This window comes from Nanorana parkeri, unplaced genomic scaffold (assembly GCF_000935625.1).
Source record: "Nanorana parkeri isolate BGI_ZX_2015 unplaced genomic scaffold, ASM93562v1 scaffold3, whole genome shotgun sequence".
Taxonomy (NCBI): Eukaryota; Metazoa; Chordata; class Amphibia; order Anura; family Dicroglossidae; genus Nanorana; species Nanorana parkeri.
The window spans coordinates 5,515,654-5,534,758 of NW_017306271.1; the positions used below are offsets into that span (position 1 = coordinate 5,515,654).

Consider the following 19,105-nt stretch of genomic DNA (forward strand, 5'->3'; position numbering starts at 1 on the left):
GGATGCACTGATACTTTTCAGATACCAGTGACGATACTTGGCATTTTCATGAGAACTACCTGGGTTGCAGCTGGGACCTGGCTCTGGCGCTCCACCACTGTCCTGAAATCATTAGTCTGTATTGTTTTAGAAAAATGACACATGACAATGTTTTAGTCAGATGACAATAAACAAAAATGTATCAGTACTTGTACTGGTAAGTACTTGGACAAGTATCTGTACTTGTACTTGCAAAAATGGTATCGGTGCATCCCTTTATTTATATTTAGAAAAACAAAATCATACATTAAAACAGAGATGTACAAATCCCAGGAGCTCCGTGTGCTCCTGACAATTGGCAGCTGCCTCCTAACTTTTGAATTTTTCTCTAGTCTAGTCTTGGAGCTCGAAAAGTATCCGTACTTGTACTTGTACCAAGCACGGTACTTGGTATTGGTACATCCCTAGTGGTGATATATTACTTTTTTCCTCTCCTTTTGGGGGACCGGGGGGGCTGATAGCTGATCTATGTTAGAGGTTAAGTCTTATGGATCACAAGCAACTGAAATAGACATTTTTTTAAAAACCTTTTAATGTTTTTTAACTTTAACAATAATACAATTATTTCATCCTATCAACTGTGTGATTTGGTGCCTTAAAAACCTTTTTTTATATTTTTACACATACTTACAACTATGGGATGTGGCACAATTGGACAGAGGTATCACCAATGAGCTGTAATAATGTATTTTAAAGGCTAGGGTGAATGAGCGCGTGAGTTGACTTTATCCCAAACTGTAATTTGATGTCCATCGACAAAATTCTAACAGTGAATGTGGTCTTTATTCAAAATAAAATGACATTTCGAATGACTTTTGTTAGGTCTCTGATGGCATTATCAAATGTTGTGATGAGATTTTTGATATGAACGTTCGTACGAAAATCTACCAGTGCATGGCCAGCTTTACTCTGGAGGAATCATTGTAAGGAACCATTGTTCCAGGGTGGGTGACACATTATATAACATATCTACTGAAAGGGGGATCAATCTAAGCTCTGATCTTCGCTTTCAACAGAGATTGTGTAAGAAAATCTGGAGCCATTTGTTCACATGACCGCTCACCATGGGATCCCATGTAAGCAGAGTGTAAAGGGAAAGGCGATTTTACTTTAGGAATAGGTCCACTTTAATCCAAGGAATCTATAGCTGTACCATAAATAATGTTCCGAAATAAAGCACAATACAGTATAACAATAAACAGATAACAGGATTTATTACTACCATAGTTCAGTAGTAGTAACTTAGCTCAGTAGTGTTCACATTATGTTTCCTTCCCCTCAGGAAACAGCTATGCCAATAGAATGGTGTGTATGTGCACAAAAGAATAAAGGACCTGCTTCTTAGACACAGCTAGGGACATGTATAATACTAGGGCGAGCTATAAAAATGCAATTTCTATACTCTACCTAATATTTTGTTCCAAAGTACATACTTCAAAATTGTTCTCAAAATGAAATGTTGTACATGTTTTATTATTTGATGATGCAAATCATTTACAATCTTATACAATTTTAGAAAAGCATACATACCTCCTACCTGTCAGCCTGTGATAGTTTAAAGTAGGGATGCACTGATACCGTTTTTTTGGTATCAAGTACGAGTACCGATATTTTTTTCTCTGTACTTGCCTTATCACCAGGTGATGAGGAAGCATGGAGCCGGCAGGACCGGATTTACTCTCTCTGCTGCCCCAAGGCCAGGTTCCTTAATGCACCCCCTCCCTGCCATAGCCCCCCCCCCCCTTAATGGAGAATGGCAACCAGATGGCGGGGGTGGCAGGGTTGGTTTTATTTAATTTTTTTACATTTTCTTAATTTTTTTACCTAATCAAATTTTTTATTTAAATTTTGTTTTTTATTCTTTTGTAATATTTATTTATCTTATTATTTTTTACTTTTTGACCATTCAGAAGCCCTGGGATTGCTCCTGGGTTCTGCCATCTTGAATGCAATGTCAGCAGCTCCAGCTGACTCAGAACTAGTGACACTCTAGTATTCCCCTGCTCAAATGTTACATAGGAAGTTGAGGTGAGGGGCAGAGAAGCTAGGCCAGCACAGAGAGTAATTAGACGCTCTCAGAATAGTAGAGGGCTATAACATGCAAGGAGGAAGGGGTTCGTGTTAGGAAATTGACACCTAAAATAGTCAAATTTGCTAGCACGTTTGGAGGCACATTTCAAGTAAATAAAAAAAGTTTTCTGTGCTTTAACCTTCAATTTTATTCTAAGTTGGTGACAGGATCTTTTTAGTTAATTCATCCCTGTGTATGTGCTGTATTGATTAAATGTCAAATGACAAAAATGGGCAGGGGCGGAGCCATTGCCGATGTAGCTGCACCAGGGCTCAAGGCGGGGAGGGACCAATGATGGAATACGGGGCAGTGCAGGGTCCCTGGGGCCCGGGAGGAGGGGTCTCTGACAGGCTTCTGAGCACGGGGGTTGGAGTCCGAAGTGTTCCTGCTCGGACTCAAGGTCAATTCCCTAGCAACAGGGAGAGGATTGAGGAGAGCTGGGCGGGCAGTGCGCAGGTGCTGGGAGAACCGAAAAAAACTTGCACATGGGGTCTTTGTTCTTCAGGTTCGACACTGAGAATGGGACTTAAAAAGCCTGTACAAGCAATACAGAAGCATGTAATAAACACTATATGATGCAAAGTTGATGACGTCACTGCGCCTATACGGAGTGTTAATTTTTTTGGATAAGTGAAGCTAAAGGGCTATTATTAAACCCTCATGTTTTTTTGCATATATCTACTGCTAGCAAGCAGTAGATATATGCAAAAAGCTTTTTTTTTTTAAACCCACTTTAAAAGAGGTTAATACTTACCTGTGTCTTCCCACGCGCTCCCGTCCGAGAATGTGAAAATTCTCAGGCGGCCGCAAAGCATCTTGGGGCGGCCAGGAGACGAGGAGAGACACAAGGTAAGTATATGGACGCGTGCACCCGCATGCAGACACCGTGGGACAGGAAGTGCCAGCAAGGACAGAGGAGTCAGCGCTGGATCGGAGACCTGCAGCAGCGCTGGAGGGACAGATGAAAAGGACAGGAAAGAAGAAGATCGGATTAAGAAACATCATTTAAGGTAAGTGCTGACATTAACATTGGGGGAGGGAAAAAACTGTTTGCCTTTAATGTCACTTTAAAACAGATAAAACAGCAACATGGTGAATGTAGAACCCAATACCTTTTCTTTCTATTCTTGTTTTATATCGCCTGCACTACTGATCCTCCAAATGTTTTTTTTGTGTAAATTTTATTTGATTAAACTGGAGAAATAAATGTAAAAACTGTCAATTACTTAACAAATACTATCCCATAGCAGTCTTTAGAAAATGTGAGCCAGGGTTGACAAATAGCATATTAGGAGTCTCAAAAGAAAATGCAATGCCTCACTGTTTATCCTGTTGTGTCACAGGCAATAAGTGCACTTTGGACTTGTTTCACACAATCAGTATAACAAGATCAAACAGATGAGTGTTTTCGACATCTGAGCTTCTAGCAGCAAATCAGTATGAGTAGCCAGTGGCGGACCTAAGAAACAAAGGGCCCTGGTGCAAGATTTCTTTTGCCCCCCCCCCCCTCCTCCCCCCAAAACCCACAAACACAGCGCTCTCCTTCCGCAGCGCTCGGGCGGCTGTCACTTTCTCTCGCCCAGCGGGTAGAAAAGAAAGCACGGATGTGCCATTGTTTCGGCAGAAAAATTGCACTTTTGGCATTATGCCAAAAGTGCCATTTTCGCCCAATATGTTTTGGCGGCCGATATATGGTGCATCCCTAATATTTACAGCAATGCAGAATGGCACAGGCTATAGAGGACAACACATCCCAGCAATACTTTATATAACAATAGCATTTCTGTATAAAGTACTGCTGAGATTTGTAGTCCTCAGCAGGCGATTGGTTGTAAGTCATACAGCAATCGCCTGCTGTTAAAAGCGGTACCAAGAGCAGCCGTGTTCTTGTTTTAACCACTTCTGCGGGCCACCGTCTATAGACGTACTGCGGCCTGGAAGTGGTTAAAGTGACATTAAAGTAAAAAATGTTTATCTCTCCACCCAATGTTAATGTTAGCACTTACCTTCACTGATGTCTCTTAATCCGATCTTCTTTCCTGATGTTTTCATCTGACCCTCCAGCGGTGCGACGGGTGTCCGATCCAGCGCTGACTCCTCTGTCATTGCTGGCACTTCCTGTCCCACGGTGTCTGCATGCGGGTGCATGCGTCCATATACTTACCTTGCGTCTCTCCTCGTCTCCCGCCCGAAAATCCGAACTGCAAATGCAAGTTTCTTTGTGGCCGCCCGAGCATTTTCGGATTTTTGGACAGGAGCGTGCGGCGAAGACCGGGTAAGTTTAAACCGCGGCGTAATGGGCGCAATCGTCTTTTTTGCACGTATGCGCCCCCGACGCATGTATGCATGCGTGTATGTATGGGTGGGGACTTACTGATCCCTGGAACGACCGACAAGCGCAGACTCCCGTCTCTCAAGCTGTCAGAATATGCATACAGAGCGTGTCGGCATCTATTTAAACCGGCGTGCTGTGTGCAGCTTCTGAGAAGATACGCTATTTCATAGCGATGAAGCCTGCTGCGCATTTTGCATCGCTCCCGCTACGCTAATAGCGTATCTTCTCAGAAGCTGCACACTGTGCGCCGGTTTAAATACTAACAGCCATCAGATAATAAACATTTTGGGACCCTAATATAGTGGTTAGAACAGTCAGTATATGTAGCCATCATACAACCACTCATGGTTCTCCTGTGCAATATACTGTAAGTCTCCTTTCATATTTGTCCTTTAGCATATACAAAAAAATCTTATAAATATACACTCTGAAGCTGGCCATGCAGCAGTAGAATTTTACTCCAAAAATTTGATTTTGGAACGTTCGTTCGATTTTCAAATAGTTAATGTTAGTTAAGATTTAGTCAAATTAACGATAGTTTTCAACCAAAGTGCTGAACAAAATCAAAGGAGCTCTGATGGCATGAATTTTCATATACATGTCCGTGCGCTAATTTACCAGTGTATGGCCAGCTTTAGTTAGTAGGCATACGGCCAGCTTTAGAGTTGGCACCATAATCTTCTAAATTAATATTACAACTCATCCATTAGCATTCAAGAACAAAGCAAATGGCTGATTACTGCCAAAAGGATGATATAACCAGCTGTCAGTGTGGCACCTGTAAGAAATAAAAAAGGTCTTTTTAGTTACACTTTGTTGTTTTTGCATTCCTCAATAACATTTAATTTATTATTTAACTAATTTAAATGAGCTTCATTACTTTTTGAGTAATAGACATGCAACAAATCAGAAGTAAAAAGTCCTCAAACTTTACAACTGCACCATTTGGCTGGTGCAGCACCATTTTTCCACATGTGCACCATTTCCTGGGACATGTAGCCATCTGTACAGGCCTTTAAATTGGAAGTAAGATTAAAAAAAATAATACATTTTCGATCGGCAGGATTTCTGTAGCAGAAGAGACAGTGTAAGTCTCCTCTGCCATAAACGCTTCTTGTTGCCCTTCAGGATTTTTTTTCCTGTACACTTAGCCGTGCATGTGCAGCTCATTGCACTGGCACGGCATGCCGAGATGAAGCATCACCTCTGCGCATACGCTGGAGGTGATCTATATTGTTGGTTGGTGGGTACAAGAGCTATCTCTAATGTAGAAAAATCTTATGACATGTGGTTAAGTGATTTCCCCAATGTGGGGGAGGAGGACTGGGAGAATTGCTTGGAAACCCCAACCAAGGTGTCTCTGTGTGCGAAAGAAGCACCAAATTCAAACTTACTTTATTTATCCAAGATACCTATCCCCTCTCAGAATAGTTGAGTTTGAAGAGACATCCCTCGTCTTGTCCTAAATGTCACTTGTACTGTATGCTCCCTTTTCTTTTTTTACCTAATTTGGGCTTTCCCTGAAATGTGTACATGATTTAATGGTATCTCCGATCCCACTTACTCCCTAGGTATGTGTGTTGGGTATTCTACAAGACTTAAGCTGGCCATACACCTTACAGCTCGCGGTATACTGAGACGCCGCAGCCGGGACGGATCACGACTCTTTTGACGGGATCCGCCCAGCTGCGTGAGTGACAGCTGGCTCTGCCTATCTAGAGGCAGAGCCAGCTGTACCCGCCCCCTCCCCCGTCCGTTCCGCCAGTCAGCGCTGGCAGATCGGATCGGTGAGAGGGGAATGCAGCCCCTCCCCCTGTCACGGCAGAGAGCCGTGACAGGATCGAGAGGTGAGGGAATCCGGTATGTGTTCCCTCACCTCCCGTTCTACTGAGCCGACCTGTGACAGTCTCATTGTCACAGGTCGGCTTAGAACTATGAGATGAGTGGAAATCACTCATGTCATAGTTCTCCTTTAGGTTGCTCGCATTACTCCACCTCTCCCAGAATGCGGATTGATTAGAAACTAGGTAGAAATAAACAGAAGGAGGAGAACAAACGTCCTCTCTGAATTGATTTACTTTAACAAGGCAAAAACATATCTATCTATCTATCTATCTATCTATCTATCTATCTATCTATCTATCTATCTATCTATCTATCTATCTATCTATTTTGATGCTTAAAGGGCTAGTATATATATGTTTTCCTTTTTTTTTCACCTATGAAGTTTTTTAGAAAGGTAAACAATATTGAAAGGTACTTCGCCCTTTGCTTACCATTTGATACAGAAGTTAGACTGGTGGCTGTGGTTGTACTTTTTGTTGTCAGGTATTGTGTCCGGTTGCTGCTTACTCTGATGCCCTCTAGTGCTTGACTCAGGCTTTGCAGCTGAGAGGTATTGAGCAGTGCGCGTTGGGATTCTGTAACCATCGCTCCATTTCCAGGTCCTAGGTTAGATATATGCTCTGCTGAAAGCGTCTTAAGAAACCACAATATATGTTAGCTCATTGTTTCCATTTTCTGTGAAAGTATTAATTTGCCTAAGCTAGCAATTTGATTTCACTATTCACATAAATTGCAATGTGCAATGATACATATGTTGATACTACAACACGAGTAAAGGCTGAAATGCTATGTACAGTCATTTTTAAATATAATGTACCTTACGCAGAGAAGGGCACCATCATCCCTATGGCATTAAAGTGACAATCCCATTGCATATGACACTCTACAGTAAAATCAATTCGAGATTTGACAGGCATGGTGGTGAGAATTTTTTTACCAGGAAGATTTTAAGTAGCACAATAAGCATGTTCTATGCCAGGGAAGGGAATGTTCCTAGTCTCATGAGTATTTATACCAGTGTGAAATTATAGCTGCAGTTTTGCACAGGCACAATACAACGTATTTAACATCTAAACTCAAAAAGCAACTCAAAAAGTCCCTTGATGTGGTGGCTCCATTAGTTTTCTGGGTTTTTTTTATACCCTTTTTCCTTTATTTTCACCTGGTAATCCTGCCAGTAACACATTTTCTGACCTAGACTGTCAACACTGAATACTGTAGTTCCTCCAGGATAGGAAGCACATTAGGACCACAGAACACCTCTGCTTTCCTCATCTCCATAAACGAAGAGGAGGTATTCAGAAGAACACAGAGGGGATTGGGCAGAGCTGTTAATACTGCAGAGAGCCCAGTAACTTGCAAACTAATTGGATTGCTGGCAAGAGCAGCAGGTATTTATCGTACAGATATAACAACGCTCTTTAAATGGTATATTTAACACATCAAAAGGGAGCAAATAGAAAAAGAGATAATACAATGTCATTGTCAGGGTTTACATACACTGTAAATTATATATACACACACACACACACTGAGTGGCCAGATTATTATAACCACCTGACGTTTGTAGGCAAATTAGCTATAATTAGCTATAATTTGGCGCTGAAGTTGCTAGAGGGCCAGACCATTATAAATAGGGAAGCAGATTGTTAACCACGACAGTAGAAGTGATTTTTTTCTCTGAAGATATGGGTAAACAACGCGATTTAACAGCTTTGAACGTGGGATGATTGCTGGCAGTATGGCATTAACCTTGGGCCTATAGCCTTGAAATCTTCTTCACTTAATGCAGCTTTAAAATGTGAATAAAATAGAAATAATTGTTAGCGATCATCAACAAAATGTGATCTACACATTTTTTAGCCCTGACCCTGCAAAGTGTACTCTCATTTACTGTAATAACAGCATGTGCAATTTACTGACTAGGTACCATTAGTAAGAAAACCTGCTGTAAAATTCTGTTTTTCCAAGAATATTATATTAGCTAGAGGTCCTATACCTTGGGTGGTCTGTAAAATTACCTGCAATACAGCCTATATCATATAAAATATAATGGCTCCATGTTTCCACTTTTCCATAGACCAGTTCGGCCTGTTTTTTGAATGCTTGTAAAATGTCTGGGCTGCAAGGCAGGGATCCGAGCCTTGAAATAACAGATCTGGAAAACAAGGCTGATCATAAGTTTTGTATCATTATATGAAATCAATCAAGGTTAAAGTCCACCTATCATTTTAAACCACTGCTGTCATTAGGCAAGAGACAACCAGGGCTACACCTCAAAAGACGCTCACTGTGCTCCAGTTAAAGGCCCTGCTGGTGGAGGTGCAGGAGTGTTCAACAATTACCTCAATGAGTCAGTGAGGTGCAGTGATTGGTGACCTTTCCAATATATGTCCTTCTGCAGCCCCCACCACTGGGAATATCTATCAAACCATACCATATTAGTGCTATAATACCTCCTATGATGGAGACGCTGACTGCGGAACGCATTCAATTAAGCCACTGAAAATGATCTGTTGAAGATAACGGAAACGTCTGTCTTTGGATCATAATTTGGCATCTGAACTGTGTATAGAATCAATATATTGAGCAAGTGGCTATTGGGGGTACCCATTTGTATGGGGAGATGCAATGACCACTGGATATTTTAAATTGTAAGTTGGGATTTAACAAACTAGACTTTTTAAAGGTTTTATATGTGTCGGCACCTAAAAAACTCACAAAATGTTTATTTAATACTTCTTTTGAAGGCGTATGGCTCCTGAGATCACTCACCAATCCATCCTTATTGGATGCAACAGTTATTTCAAAGTTTTTATATTTACATGAAGAGTCTTTTTTAATGTCTTTTTTTTCTCTGTGAAGGTTTAAACTTATCCAGGTCATAGTATATTTTTTTGGGTTGGGATTCGTGAGCATTAAACAGAAGAGATATGGTAGAGACAAACAAGTAAGAAGGCAAAATTCAGGTGCAACAAAGGGCCTTTAGGATGAAGCAGAGATGATCAAATTGACAGTTTTCTGCCAACCATGCATGCTTATATATAGGCTCTGCCAATCAAGCCCCAACCCAAACCGTGATATTTTCCTTAAGATTACACCTCTTGCTAAAACCACATAAGTACAATGGTTTGTGAGTATTTACTAGCAGCTCTAAAAATTGGAATATTGAGCATTCACTGCAAAAGCACCACAGGAAACATTATACAGGTGCCCAGGGGTTTCTAAAAGACTTGGGGCACCCCTGGGCACCTAAACTAAAATCTTAAAGTGTTTGTAGTATATCAATTTAAAAAGTGCATGATGCTATTTCTCATTCCATATGACTAAACAAGAAAATGAATTGTATAATATTGTTTAAAAAAGAAGAAATAATAATGAAAAAGTTGATGAACCAAATTATGTTCCAAAACCATAAGTTACATATAATATCATTATTAATCAATGGTTTACTCTGGTTTAGTAAAAAATACATTTTATTGTGAGGTTCTGTTAAAATCCAAGATACCATGTTCTATAACCATCTACCCAACAGGTAAAAGCAGTTACTTGTGGCGGTAAAAATGGAAAGACTCCTGGGACACTCAATAGAAGACCTGCAACACGTGCCCTGGGCGCCAGGGTCTATCAATGGCCCTGCAAGTGCCCTATTTAATGTTATAAATCTATAAGGACATTCTAATTGTTCACCAATCACCACTGAGCATTTTGCCACACATTTCTCAAAGCATGACAATGTTCAACATAATGAATCCTATTATTTTTATTGTTCACACCTGAGAGTTGTGTCACACGTAGCTCCAAAAAGTACATGATTTTTGTTAGAATCGTGTTTTTGTATTTGAACAGTCTGAAAAATTTCCAAAAAATGCGTGTTTTGCACGATTTCATGCTTAACAACCATCTTCTCCTCTGAGTAACTAGCTCTCTATTGGTTAAAGCATGAACTTTTAAGCCTGAAAAGAAAATAATCAAAAACAATAATTCAAGATTGCTTAAAAACGCTCATGCTCGAGTGTGAGAAGTGTGAATGGGGGAGAACTAGTGTCAGCGTAGTCAGTGTTCCTGCATTGGAGCTTGCAGTGCAAACTGCTATTGGCAGACTAAATGGCGAGTCTGCTTCCTCTGCTGAGTGGTATGTAAATACTGTGTAGGTGTTTGAAACTGGAATAATCATGGTAAATGAGGATAATGACAATATAAGATCTAGAAAGTTTAAATGCACACAACACCCATGTGTCAGAGCGCTTTCACTCTTTAGTCAACTGGGGTTAACAAGAAGACATGAACACTCAATAAGTAAAACCATGTACAGTATTTTAATAATTAATTATTATTATTTTTTTAAGGCTGATGGAATTTATATACGGTATATGACAAGCCAGAGTTTTCCTTAAATTCCAAAGTCTAAACATGCAGTGGTAGTTGCATTCCTCAATGCAATTAACCATTCCTCAATAAACTATTTTTAAGAAAACCTACCGAAATTCCATAGGCTTGATCTGAACTATCTGCTCAGGTTTAGCAGCACACAAGCTTCGTCCCAGTCCTGCCAATTCAAAGCTCTTCAGGTCTCTAACTAATTTTCCTGAATCATTCAAGAACCCATGTAGTATGGACTTTGCCTGTAAAGGTAATAACATTAATATATTCAGAAAACCAACATAAGCAGAGTCCCCAGTTGACAAATTTAATAGGAAAACAAAAAAACAAAAACTTATAAATGCACACTTCTTTTTTTTTTTTTACAAATAAAGTTTTTTATTGGTTTACAAATGTAGAAGACATCTTCACATACATTTAGACCCCGTTCACATGTAGCGACATACCTTTGCAGCGGCCGGGATAGCGCGACTTTCGGGGCGACGTTCCAGCGATGGTAGCGCGACCTTCTCCGTCGGGCTCCATAGGAAAAAAGCAAAATCGCGCAAAATCCGCCGAAAAAAGGGTCCGGTAGAAGCGACTTGCGACCGCGACATGGAGTTAAGACAGCTCCATTGAATAGCATTGGCCGGCGACTTCTCGCGATATCGCGCTGCAAAAATGCGCGATATCGCGGCGGAAATCGCGCAATACGTCGCTACATGTGAACGGTGCCTTATACAAACAGTTGGTGTCAGTTCGAAAGGTACAAAACTGTTTGATACTCGTTACACAGACAGAAGAAATAGCGGTATTGCCGCTCAGCTATAGAGAGCACAGTAGTTTAACAGGTTGACAACTTCAGATGATATATGTACGTTTTAGACAGGTAAAATAGTGTTAATATTTTAGGTATAGAGTCCAACAGTGGGGCACTGGTATACAGCATACTTCTACCATGGTGTGTGGAGAAGGTTCCACCATTGTTTGATATGGCGTGTGCACAAAAAATGAAGCTCAATAAATGAAGCTCAAGGCTCTACTCGCAAAGGCGGTGGTAGCGCCCCAGCAGGTAGAGGGATGGCATGCACTTTAATCGGAACATACCCAGTAATTGCCCCCATTACGGGCATTCGAGCGTGTCAGACTGCGACACCCAACATGACTAACTGACAAAACAACAGGGGGAGAGGGAGACAAGGGAAGACAAAGGAGACAGGCAGAAGAGAAAAAAGGATGAGTGAGGGAGGTTTTCAGGTTGCACGTAGGTGGGATGCGTGTAGAAGGGTATCAGAAGTCAATTATATAACACAGAGTCGGCGCGAGGTGGGTGAGAAATGCACACTTCTTCTTAAAAGTAAAATATGCACTTGCTTTGGCTCCTGCAGACTCTTCCTCCCGTCCATGTGCGTACATCGGTATGAACATTCAGTAACATCGATGGGAGAAAGAATGAGTGGACTACATGTGCGCTGACATAATCTCCCTTGTATTTCATTGAGGATTCTGCTGCAGTGGCTGGTGGGAGTTGTTGAATCTCCATTCAGTGATCCTATTAAAGGATGACGTGACGTGTGCGCCAAATTTAAAAATGTAAACTAGCATACGGAGAGAGGAACCCCACCATTCATGTAAGAGGGATCCCTGGAACCTCTTTGATACTCATAATTATGACTCGTCCATAGGATGCCTTCTGTGATAACACACAGCCTGTCATCCCACCCTCTCCCATCCACCTGCATTCCCCTCCCTTTCTTCCCCTCCGTACATAGTTGGGTGAGAACACTCTCCTTATTTTCCTTTCCTTTTCTTCTCTGAGCTATACTCCTCACTGACTACAATACTCCTCTTGACATGTTGTCAAGGCAGTCTGTTTAGGAGCTCAATCTTTATTCCCATGCATATTTGAATTAGAATTAATGATTATCTTGCTCGCTTCCTTCAGACAGCTTCTACTGAAGTTTCAGAGAAAGAGTCCAAAAGGAAACAGCTTCTCCTGTGATCTCTCATTAGAAAACCCATAGGTATACCCTGTATAAAATATTTACTTCTAAAACAAAGTTAGTTTTTTACTGTATATATCAAAAATACTCACCTGTGCTTCAGTCCATATAGCCTGCTGGGTCAGTGCAGAAACAATGTCAATAGAATTTAAATCCAGCTGGTCTATTTCGTGGATATTCAGAGCCGTGACAATCTGTCCCAGTGCAGCAATATGGTAGCTCTTCCATTCTGAAAGTGGTCCCCAGAGCTGTATTGAAAAAAGAAAAATGCTATCCTAGATTTAATCGTCACAAATAATGCAGAGTTAATTGAGGACATTGTAATTGGGGAGACACTGGGCAATAGTGATCACAATGTGATTACTTTCAATATTGAATACAGGAAAGGGAAGCGGGCTGGTAGGACAAAAACCCTTAATTTCAGAAGGGCTAACTTTGATAAACTGCGCCACCTAGTGGGGGACATCAAATGGGAAAATTTATTTCATAAACTGAACTCGGACCAAAAGTGGGAATGTTTTAAAAACATATTACATATTGCCATTGCCAAATGTATACCGTTGGGTAATAAAAGTAAAAGATCACAAACAAAACCTGTATGGCTGAATAAAAATGTAAAGCATCACATAAAGGAAAAGCGAATGGCATTTATAAAATATAAGATCGAGGGGACAGCATTGGCGTTCCATACCTACAAAGAAAGCAATAAAAGATGCAAACTAGCAATACGGGCAGCTAAAATAGAGTGCGAAAAGCATATAAGCATTTTTGCAAAAAAAAAATAATAATTTTTTACCAATACATAAACAGTAAAAAGGGGAGAAAGGAGCAGATAGGCCCAATAAAGGACGTAAGCGGGAAGTTAGTCACAAAAGACAAGGAGAGGGCAAAAGTACTGAACACTTTTTCTCCTCAGTATACACTCAGGAGGGAAACGGGTTTGACATCTATGATGAAACACTTAGTTCATCACAAAATATAGCCAATTGGTTGACGGAAACCGGGATACAACAAAGACTTAATCTACTTAATGCAAATAAAACATTGGGACCGGATAATCTGCACCCCAAGATACTTAAGGAACTAAGCGCGGTTATAACAAGACCATTATTCATAATTTTTAAGGACTCTCTAATGACTGGTAGAGTTCCGAGTGATTGGCGCAGGGCTACGGTAGTTCCAATATTCAAAAAGGGGGCAAGATGCCAACCTGGGAATTACAGACCAGTTAGTCTTACATGGGTAGTTTGTAAACTGTTAGAGGGAATGATTAAGGACTATTGAGTAGAATTTGTTCAGACTAATGGTATAGTTAGTGATAATCAGCATGGGTTTAGGAAAGACCGTTCCTGTCAGACTAACCTACTGACTTTTTACAAGGGGGTAAGTAGGGTTCTGGATGGAGGGAGGGCTGTGGATGTGGTATATCTGGATTTCGTAAAAGCTTTTGATACGGTACCCTTATAAACGCTTACTATACAAGCTGAGGTCTATGGGCATAGATGGAAGGGTGTGTACATGGATAGAGAACTGGCTAAAGGAACGGGTACAGAGAGTATCAATAAATGGTGCCCTCTCAGACTGGGCTAGTGTCATTAGCGGTGTGCCTCAGGATTCTGTGCTGGGACCCATGCTATTCAACCTGTTTATTAACGGCATTGGGGACGAAGTAAACAGCGATATCTCAGTGTTTGCTGACGATACCAAAATTGGGAGGGTAATAGAAACAGACCAAGATACTATAACATTACAGGAGGACCTGGATAAAATAGGGGAGTGGGCATTAATGTGACAGATGAGGTTTAATGTCGATAAATGCAAAGTTATGCACTTTGGGATCAAAAATAAGCAAATGGGTTATACAATTATGGGTATGCCACTAGGAAAGTCGGAAATGGAGAAAGATTTGGGGGTCATTGTAGACCACAAACTGAATAATAGATTACAGTGCCAGGTTGCTGTAAGCAAAGCTAGTAGAATCCTGTCCTGCATCAAGAAGGGAATGTTTTGCAGGGACAGGTGTATAATTTTGCCACTTTACACATCACTGGTTCGGCCTCACCTGGAGTATGTGGTGCAGTTTTGGACACCGGTGCACAGAAGGGATGTCCTTGAGCTGGAGGGAGTCCAGCGGAGGGCAACCAAACTTATAAAGGGGATGGAGGACCAGAGCTATGAGACACGGCTACTAAATTGAAATATGTTCACGTTGGAAGTAAGGAGATTAAGGGGGATATGATTTTCATGTACAAGATGTTCTATAGTCATAGCAACATTAGCAACAAAATATTTAAGATTAATTCCGTAACAAAGACTAAACACAAAAAAAAAAAAATTCAAACACAAGGGGCGAAGGGGGTTCTTCTCAGTTCGCGCGGTTAGGGTCTGGAACTCGTTGCCACAAGCAGTGATTTCAGCAAATAGTGTGGAATCATTCAAGAAGCTTTAGGACGATTTCCTGAGAGACCGTAATATACAAGGGTACAGGTACTCTTAAGAATGAGATGCCTCAAGGACCTATACACACACACACACACACACAATAGGTTGGACTTGATTGACATATGTCTTTATTCAACCTCAAATACTATGTAACTATGTATAAAGAGGAACAATGGGCAAAATAAAAAAATAACATATATGCTAGAGTCTGTAACTAGAATTAGCACAGCATTTTTATTTTATTGAGTGCCCCTAGTGACATCATTTTTTAGCCAGTTGATCCTACCAGTAGATTTGTTAATATCCCACTTACTGTAATAGGGTGACAATGCTGTTCATTCTGCAGTAAAATCACACAGCAGCATTATCACCCTGTAGAAAGGGTAGTCTTAAACCCTACTCACACCTGAGCATTATGAAGCATGTCTTTGAAGCTTATACTGAAGTGCTTCAATACTCAACACTATGATTTCCATTACATTCAATGGTGCCCATTCACACCTGTGAGTACTGTTGCTTGAAGCTTGTTACTCGGAAAAGTACACAAGCATCTTTTGGGGCAGAGTTGCATGTTTTGGACCCAATAGACTTCATTAAGAATGTCTGAAAAATGCGCAAAGACACCTGTAATTCACAAGTTTTTGCATACATTTTCTTGCCACGTAACTAGCTTTCCATTGGCAAAAAAATAATTTAAAAAATACTCAAACCTGAAACACATGTAAAAAACAAAAATGCCTGTATAGACACTTAAAAAAGGGCCTGAAAAATGACAAAAATCCTCAGCTCAAGTGCAAATGGGGCCTTAGATGGACATGTGTTTTTTTTTTTTTAAAGGTGATCTATTTATGGATATTTTTCAGTACAAGACAGAACAGAGCAAATAGGTAAAAAGTAAAGTTGGGCATTGAAGCTACAAGAGTCTATGTGGACTTGTGTATTTCACTCGTTCTCACGTTCATACACTGATCTCTGCATACCCCCCCCCAAAAAAAAATAAGACAAACACTATTTATTATAAAGAGGTCAAATACAGTAACACACTTTCAGCAAATCTTAGTTACCGTATTTTGCGGTCCATAAGACGCACCGGACCATAGGACGCAGGGAGGTCCGGCGCGCCTTATGGAGCACTCGAGACTGTAGCTTCTGTCACAGCTTCTATGACAGAAGCTGTGACAGAAGCTGCAGTTAGTGACCGCTGAGACAGGTGGCGCTGTGATTACAGCGCCACGGTCTCAGTGATGACACAGAGCAGGCGAAGAACGTCTATTCTTCGTCTGCTCTATGGTTATCTCGATCGTCGCCGCTGCTCGGTTTTAATACGAGTGATCTCATTAGATCACTCGTATTAAACGAGCAGTGGCTCCTGCTGCTGAACTCGATCGCCGCCGCCGCTGCTCGGCTTTAATACGAGTGATCTCGTTAGATCACTCGTATTAAACGAGCAGTGGCTCCTACTACTCGCCCAGCGCCCGAAACTGCATGTCTCGGGCGTCGGGATTCGCTCCATAAGACGCAGGCACTTTTTCCCCCTCCTTTTGGGGGGAAAAAAGTGCGTCTTATGGAGCGAAAAATACGGTACTTTAATTGTTTCAAAACCAAAGCTGGGTATACACAGCTAGAGTTTCATATGAACATTTGTAGGAAAAATCTCATAATAACATTCGATAATGCAATCAGAGACTTGATGAATGTCGTCAGAAATTTTTAAACCAAAACATTAAATTTTGGAACCAATGGAAATTCTCAACTGCAATTCCATTCATTCATTCGAGAAGAATTTTCCATCCTGCCTCTTCAATTTCTTTTGACCCCAATAAATATTAGAAAATGAAATGAATGTTCCAGAAATGACCTTTTCAAACTAAAGTCGAACCGTGTATACCCACCTAGCTTTATACTAGGTTAGGAATCGCTATTAACCTTTGCCCCCAAATGTTTTCAAACTTGTTTGGGCATGCCCGATTATATAGTTATATAATATAAGAGGTATATAATATAATATAATAATTAGTAGTAATAATAATAATAGTTAGGTAATATAGAGTTATTAGTATTTAGGTAAAACATCAGTGATACGACTAACAAAGGTTTTTTATGTCTGGAGTTGCTTGGTCCTTCTGGACATGTAGATTGAAAATGGCTTCAGGTAAGCAATAAATAAATAAATTCCACCCGGAGATAAAAAAATTAAAACCATTACAGAAACAGTTTTCTTTTCTTATCGAAAGAAGGTTTAAACCATCTGAATAAAAGTGGACCACTGCAAGTTCCCTTGCCAGTGTAAAATTGTGTGGTCCAACTCCCATAAATCTCACTTTTGCTGAACAGTTTGGCCTGTTCCAGCAAGTTAATATGTTTTCTTTTATTTTACACATAATTCAACATTAATCGTTTTTTTCAGCATACATAAAGGTAATCGTGCTGTGGAATATAAATCTCATCTCAGTGATATCAAACACATATGCGCATTTCACAAAGGTACCAGTTTTCCTTTATCCTTCAGAACAGACAGCTGAGATTGATTGAAGCGTCTCAAACCACCAAGGATGTGTACAGTTTTGGCAAAGGTTTCCATGCTCATACACTGCAACTCCTTTGGCAACCATAAGGAATTGGCTTCTCCCAGTAGGGTGATGGTATAAGCAGACAGTGCTGTTGTGTCCATACACTCTGCACCTAAGGCATAAAATTCTACAATTAGATCTGTATGTTGCTGACTTACCTACATAAGTAGTACGAGTTAAAAAAAGAGCACAAACATTTAAAGACCTCCTTAGAAACGTACACGTTCACTATGGGTAGCAGGCAGCATTTGTTTAAAATTGGAGTTACCTCTGCAATGTTCTGGAGTTCCTATGTAGACCTCTTCATAAGCACTCTGTGGTTCATTTAGGACACTCATTAGTCATATAGTAAAACTGTCACGAGAAAATACCACGGCTGCCATTGCTGACCTAGTTGCCTCGACTGTTATGTTCATCCACTAGTTTTAGTTCTTTTTATGTCACTGCCCTGGAGCAAGTATGCAGGTCAGGAAAGTCAGATTCCTTGTCTGCACACCTGAGCCACTGTCTCGAAGTATTGAAGGCAGATGATCATCATGACAGCCAGACAGCTAGCATTTCAAGGAGAAGAGTAAATATTGGCAGCTCACATGTTTCGTTAATGAAATCGTCATGAGAGAAATAAGAGGGCTGTCGAAGCTGACCTCTGAAAGTTTCCTAGCAGTTAGGCTGATGTATTCAATGCTTTCCGAGTAACTAATCATGAAACATGTATGAAGATAGAGAAAACCAGAATGAAATCAAAAGTCCTGTATATATACACACACATCATATTTCCCAAGGTTATGAAATAAGAAAAGAGGACACTTTCCAGCACAATGTATTCAGGCAATGGACTCACCCCTGCCACCTGGTTATGGGCCACTAAAAATTGATATGCCAATAATGTTTGGGTATACCCGGAACAGTTTTTTCCACTATTAATTTTTCTTTATACTTGCTTTCTGAAATAGCAACAGTATAATTATGAGATGAGATAAAGGTTTTAGTTCAGTATACCGTATATACTCGAGTATAAGCCGACCCGAATATAAGCCGAACGTATATACGGTAACACTTTTGGTAACCCCCTTAGTGAAATTTGTTTTGCTCTGGGGACCGAAGCAATTTTGCCATTTTTGCTTTGGTTTGTTTAACCATAATTTCCATCTTCCTCATGCATTGCACCAACACATATTATATACCATTTTTTAAATGACAAAATGGGCTTTCATTTGATGTGACATATCCATTTATCAATTCTTATTTTTTTTTATTAAACAAATTTAAAAAATGCAAATAGATTGAAAAAAACCCACATTTTTCACAGTGTTGGCAATAATAATGTGTACATAATTAGTGTAGCTAACAGAAAGTAATTCATAATACATTATTTTCTTTGTCCTATGTCTGGGATTTCAGTTTATTTTGGGAGTTATAGGTCACAAAATACAAGGAG

The 19,105-nt window shown here is 40.3% G+C and overlaps 1 protein-coding gene across 1 annotated transcript in view; it reads right to left on the bottom strand.

The window, feature by feature from the left end:
- Positions 1 to 5,158: 5,158 nt before the first annotated feature.
- The window catches only part of OTOA (otoancorin), an 87,752-nt gene continuing 73,805 nt past the window's right edge, over positions 5,159 to 19,105 (bottom strand). The window contains 7 exon segments of the mRNA XM_018565664.1: positions 5,159 to 5,223; positions 6,722 to 6,923; positions 8,012 to 8,082; positions 8,312 to 8,448; positions 10,773 to 10,915; positions 12,748 to 12,903; positions 17,586 to 17,779. Coding sequence (XP_018421166.1) covers positions 5,159 to 5,223; positions 6,722 to 6,923; positions 8,012 to 8,082; positions 8,312 to 8,448; positions 10,773 to 10,915; positions 12,748 to 12,903; positions 17,586 to 17,779 — 968 coding nt within the window.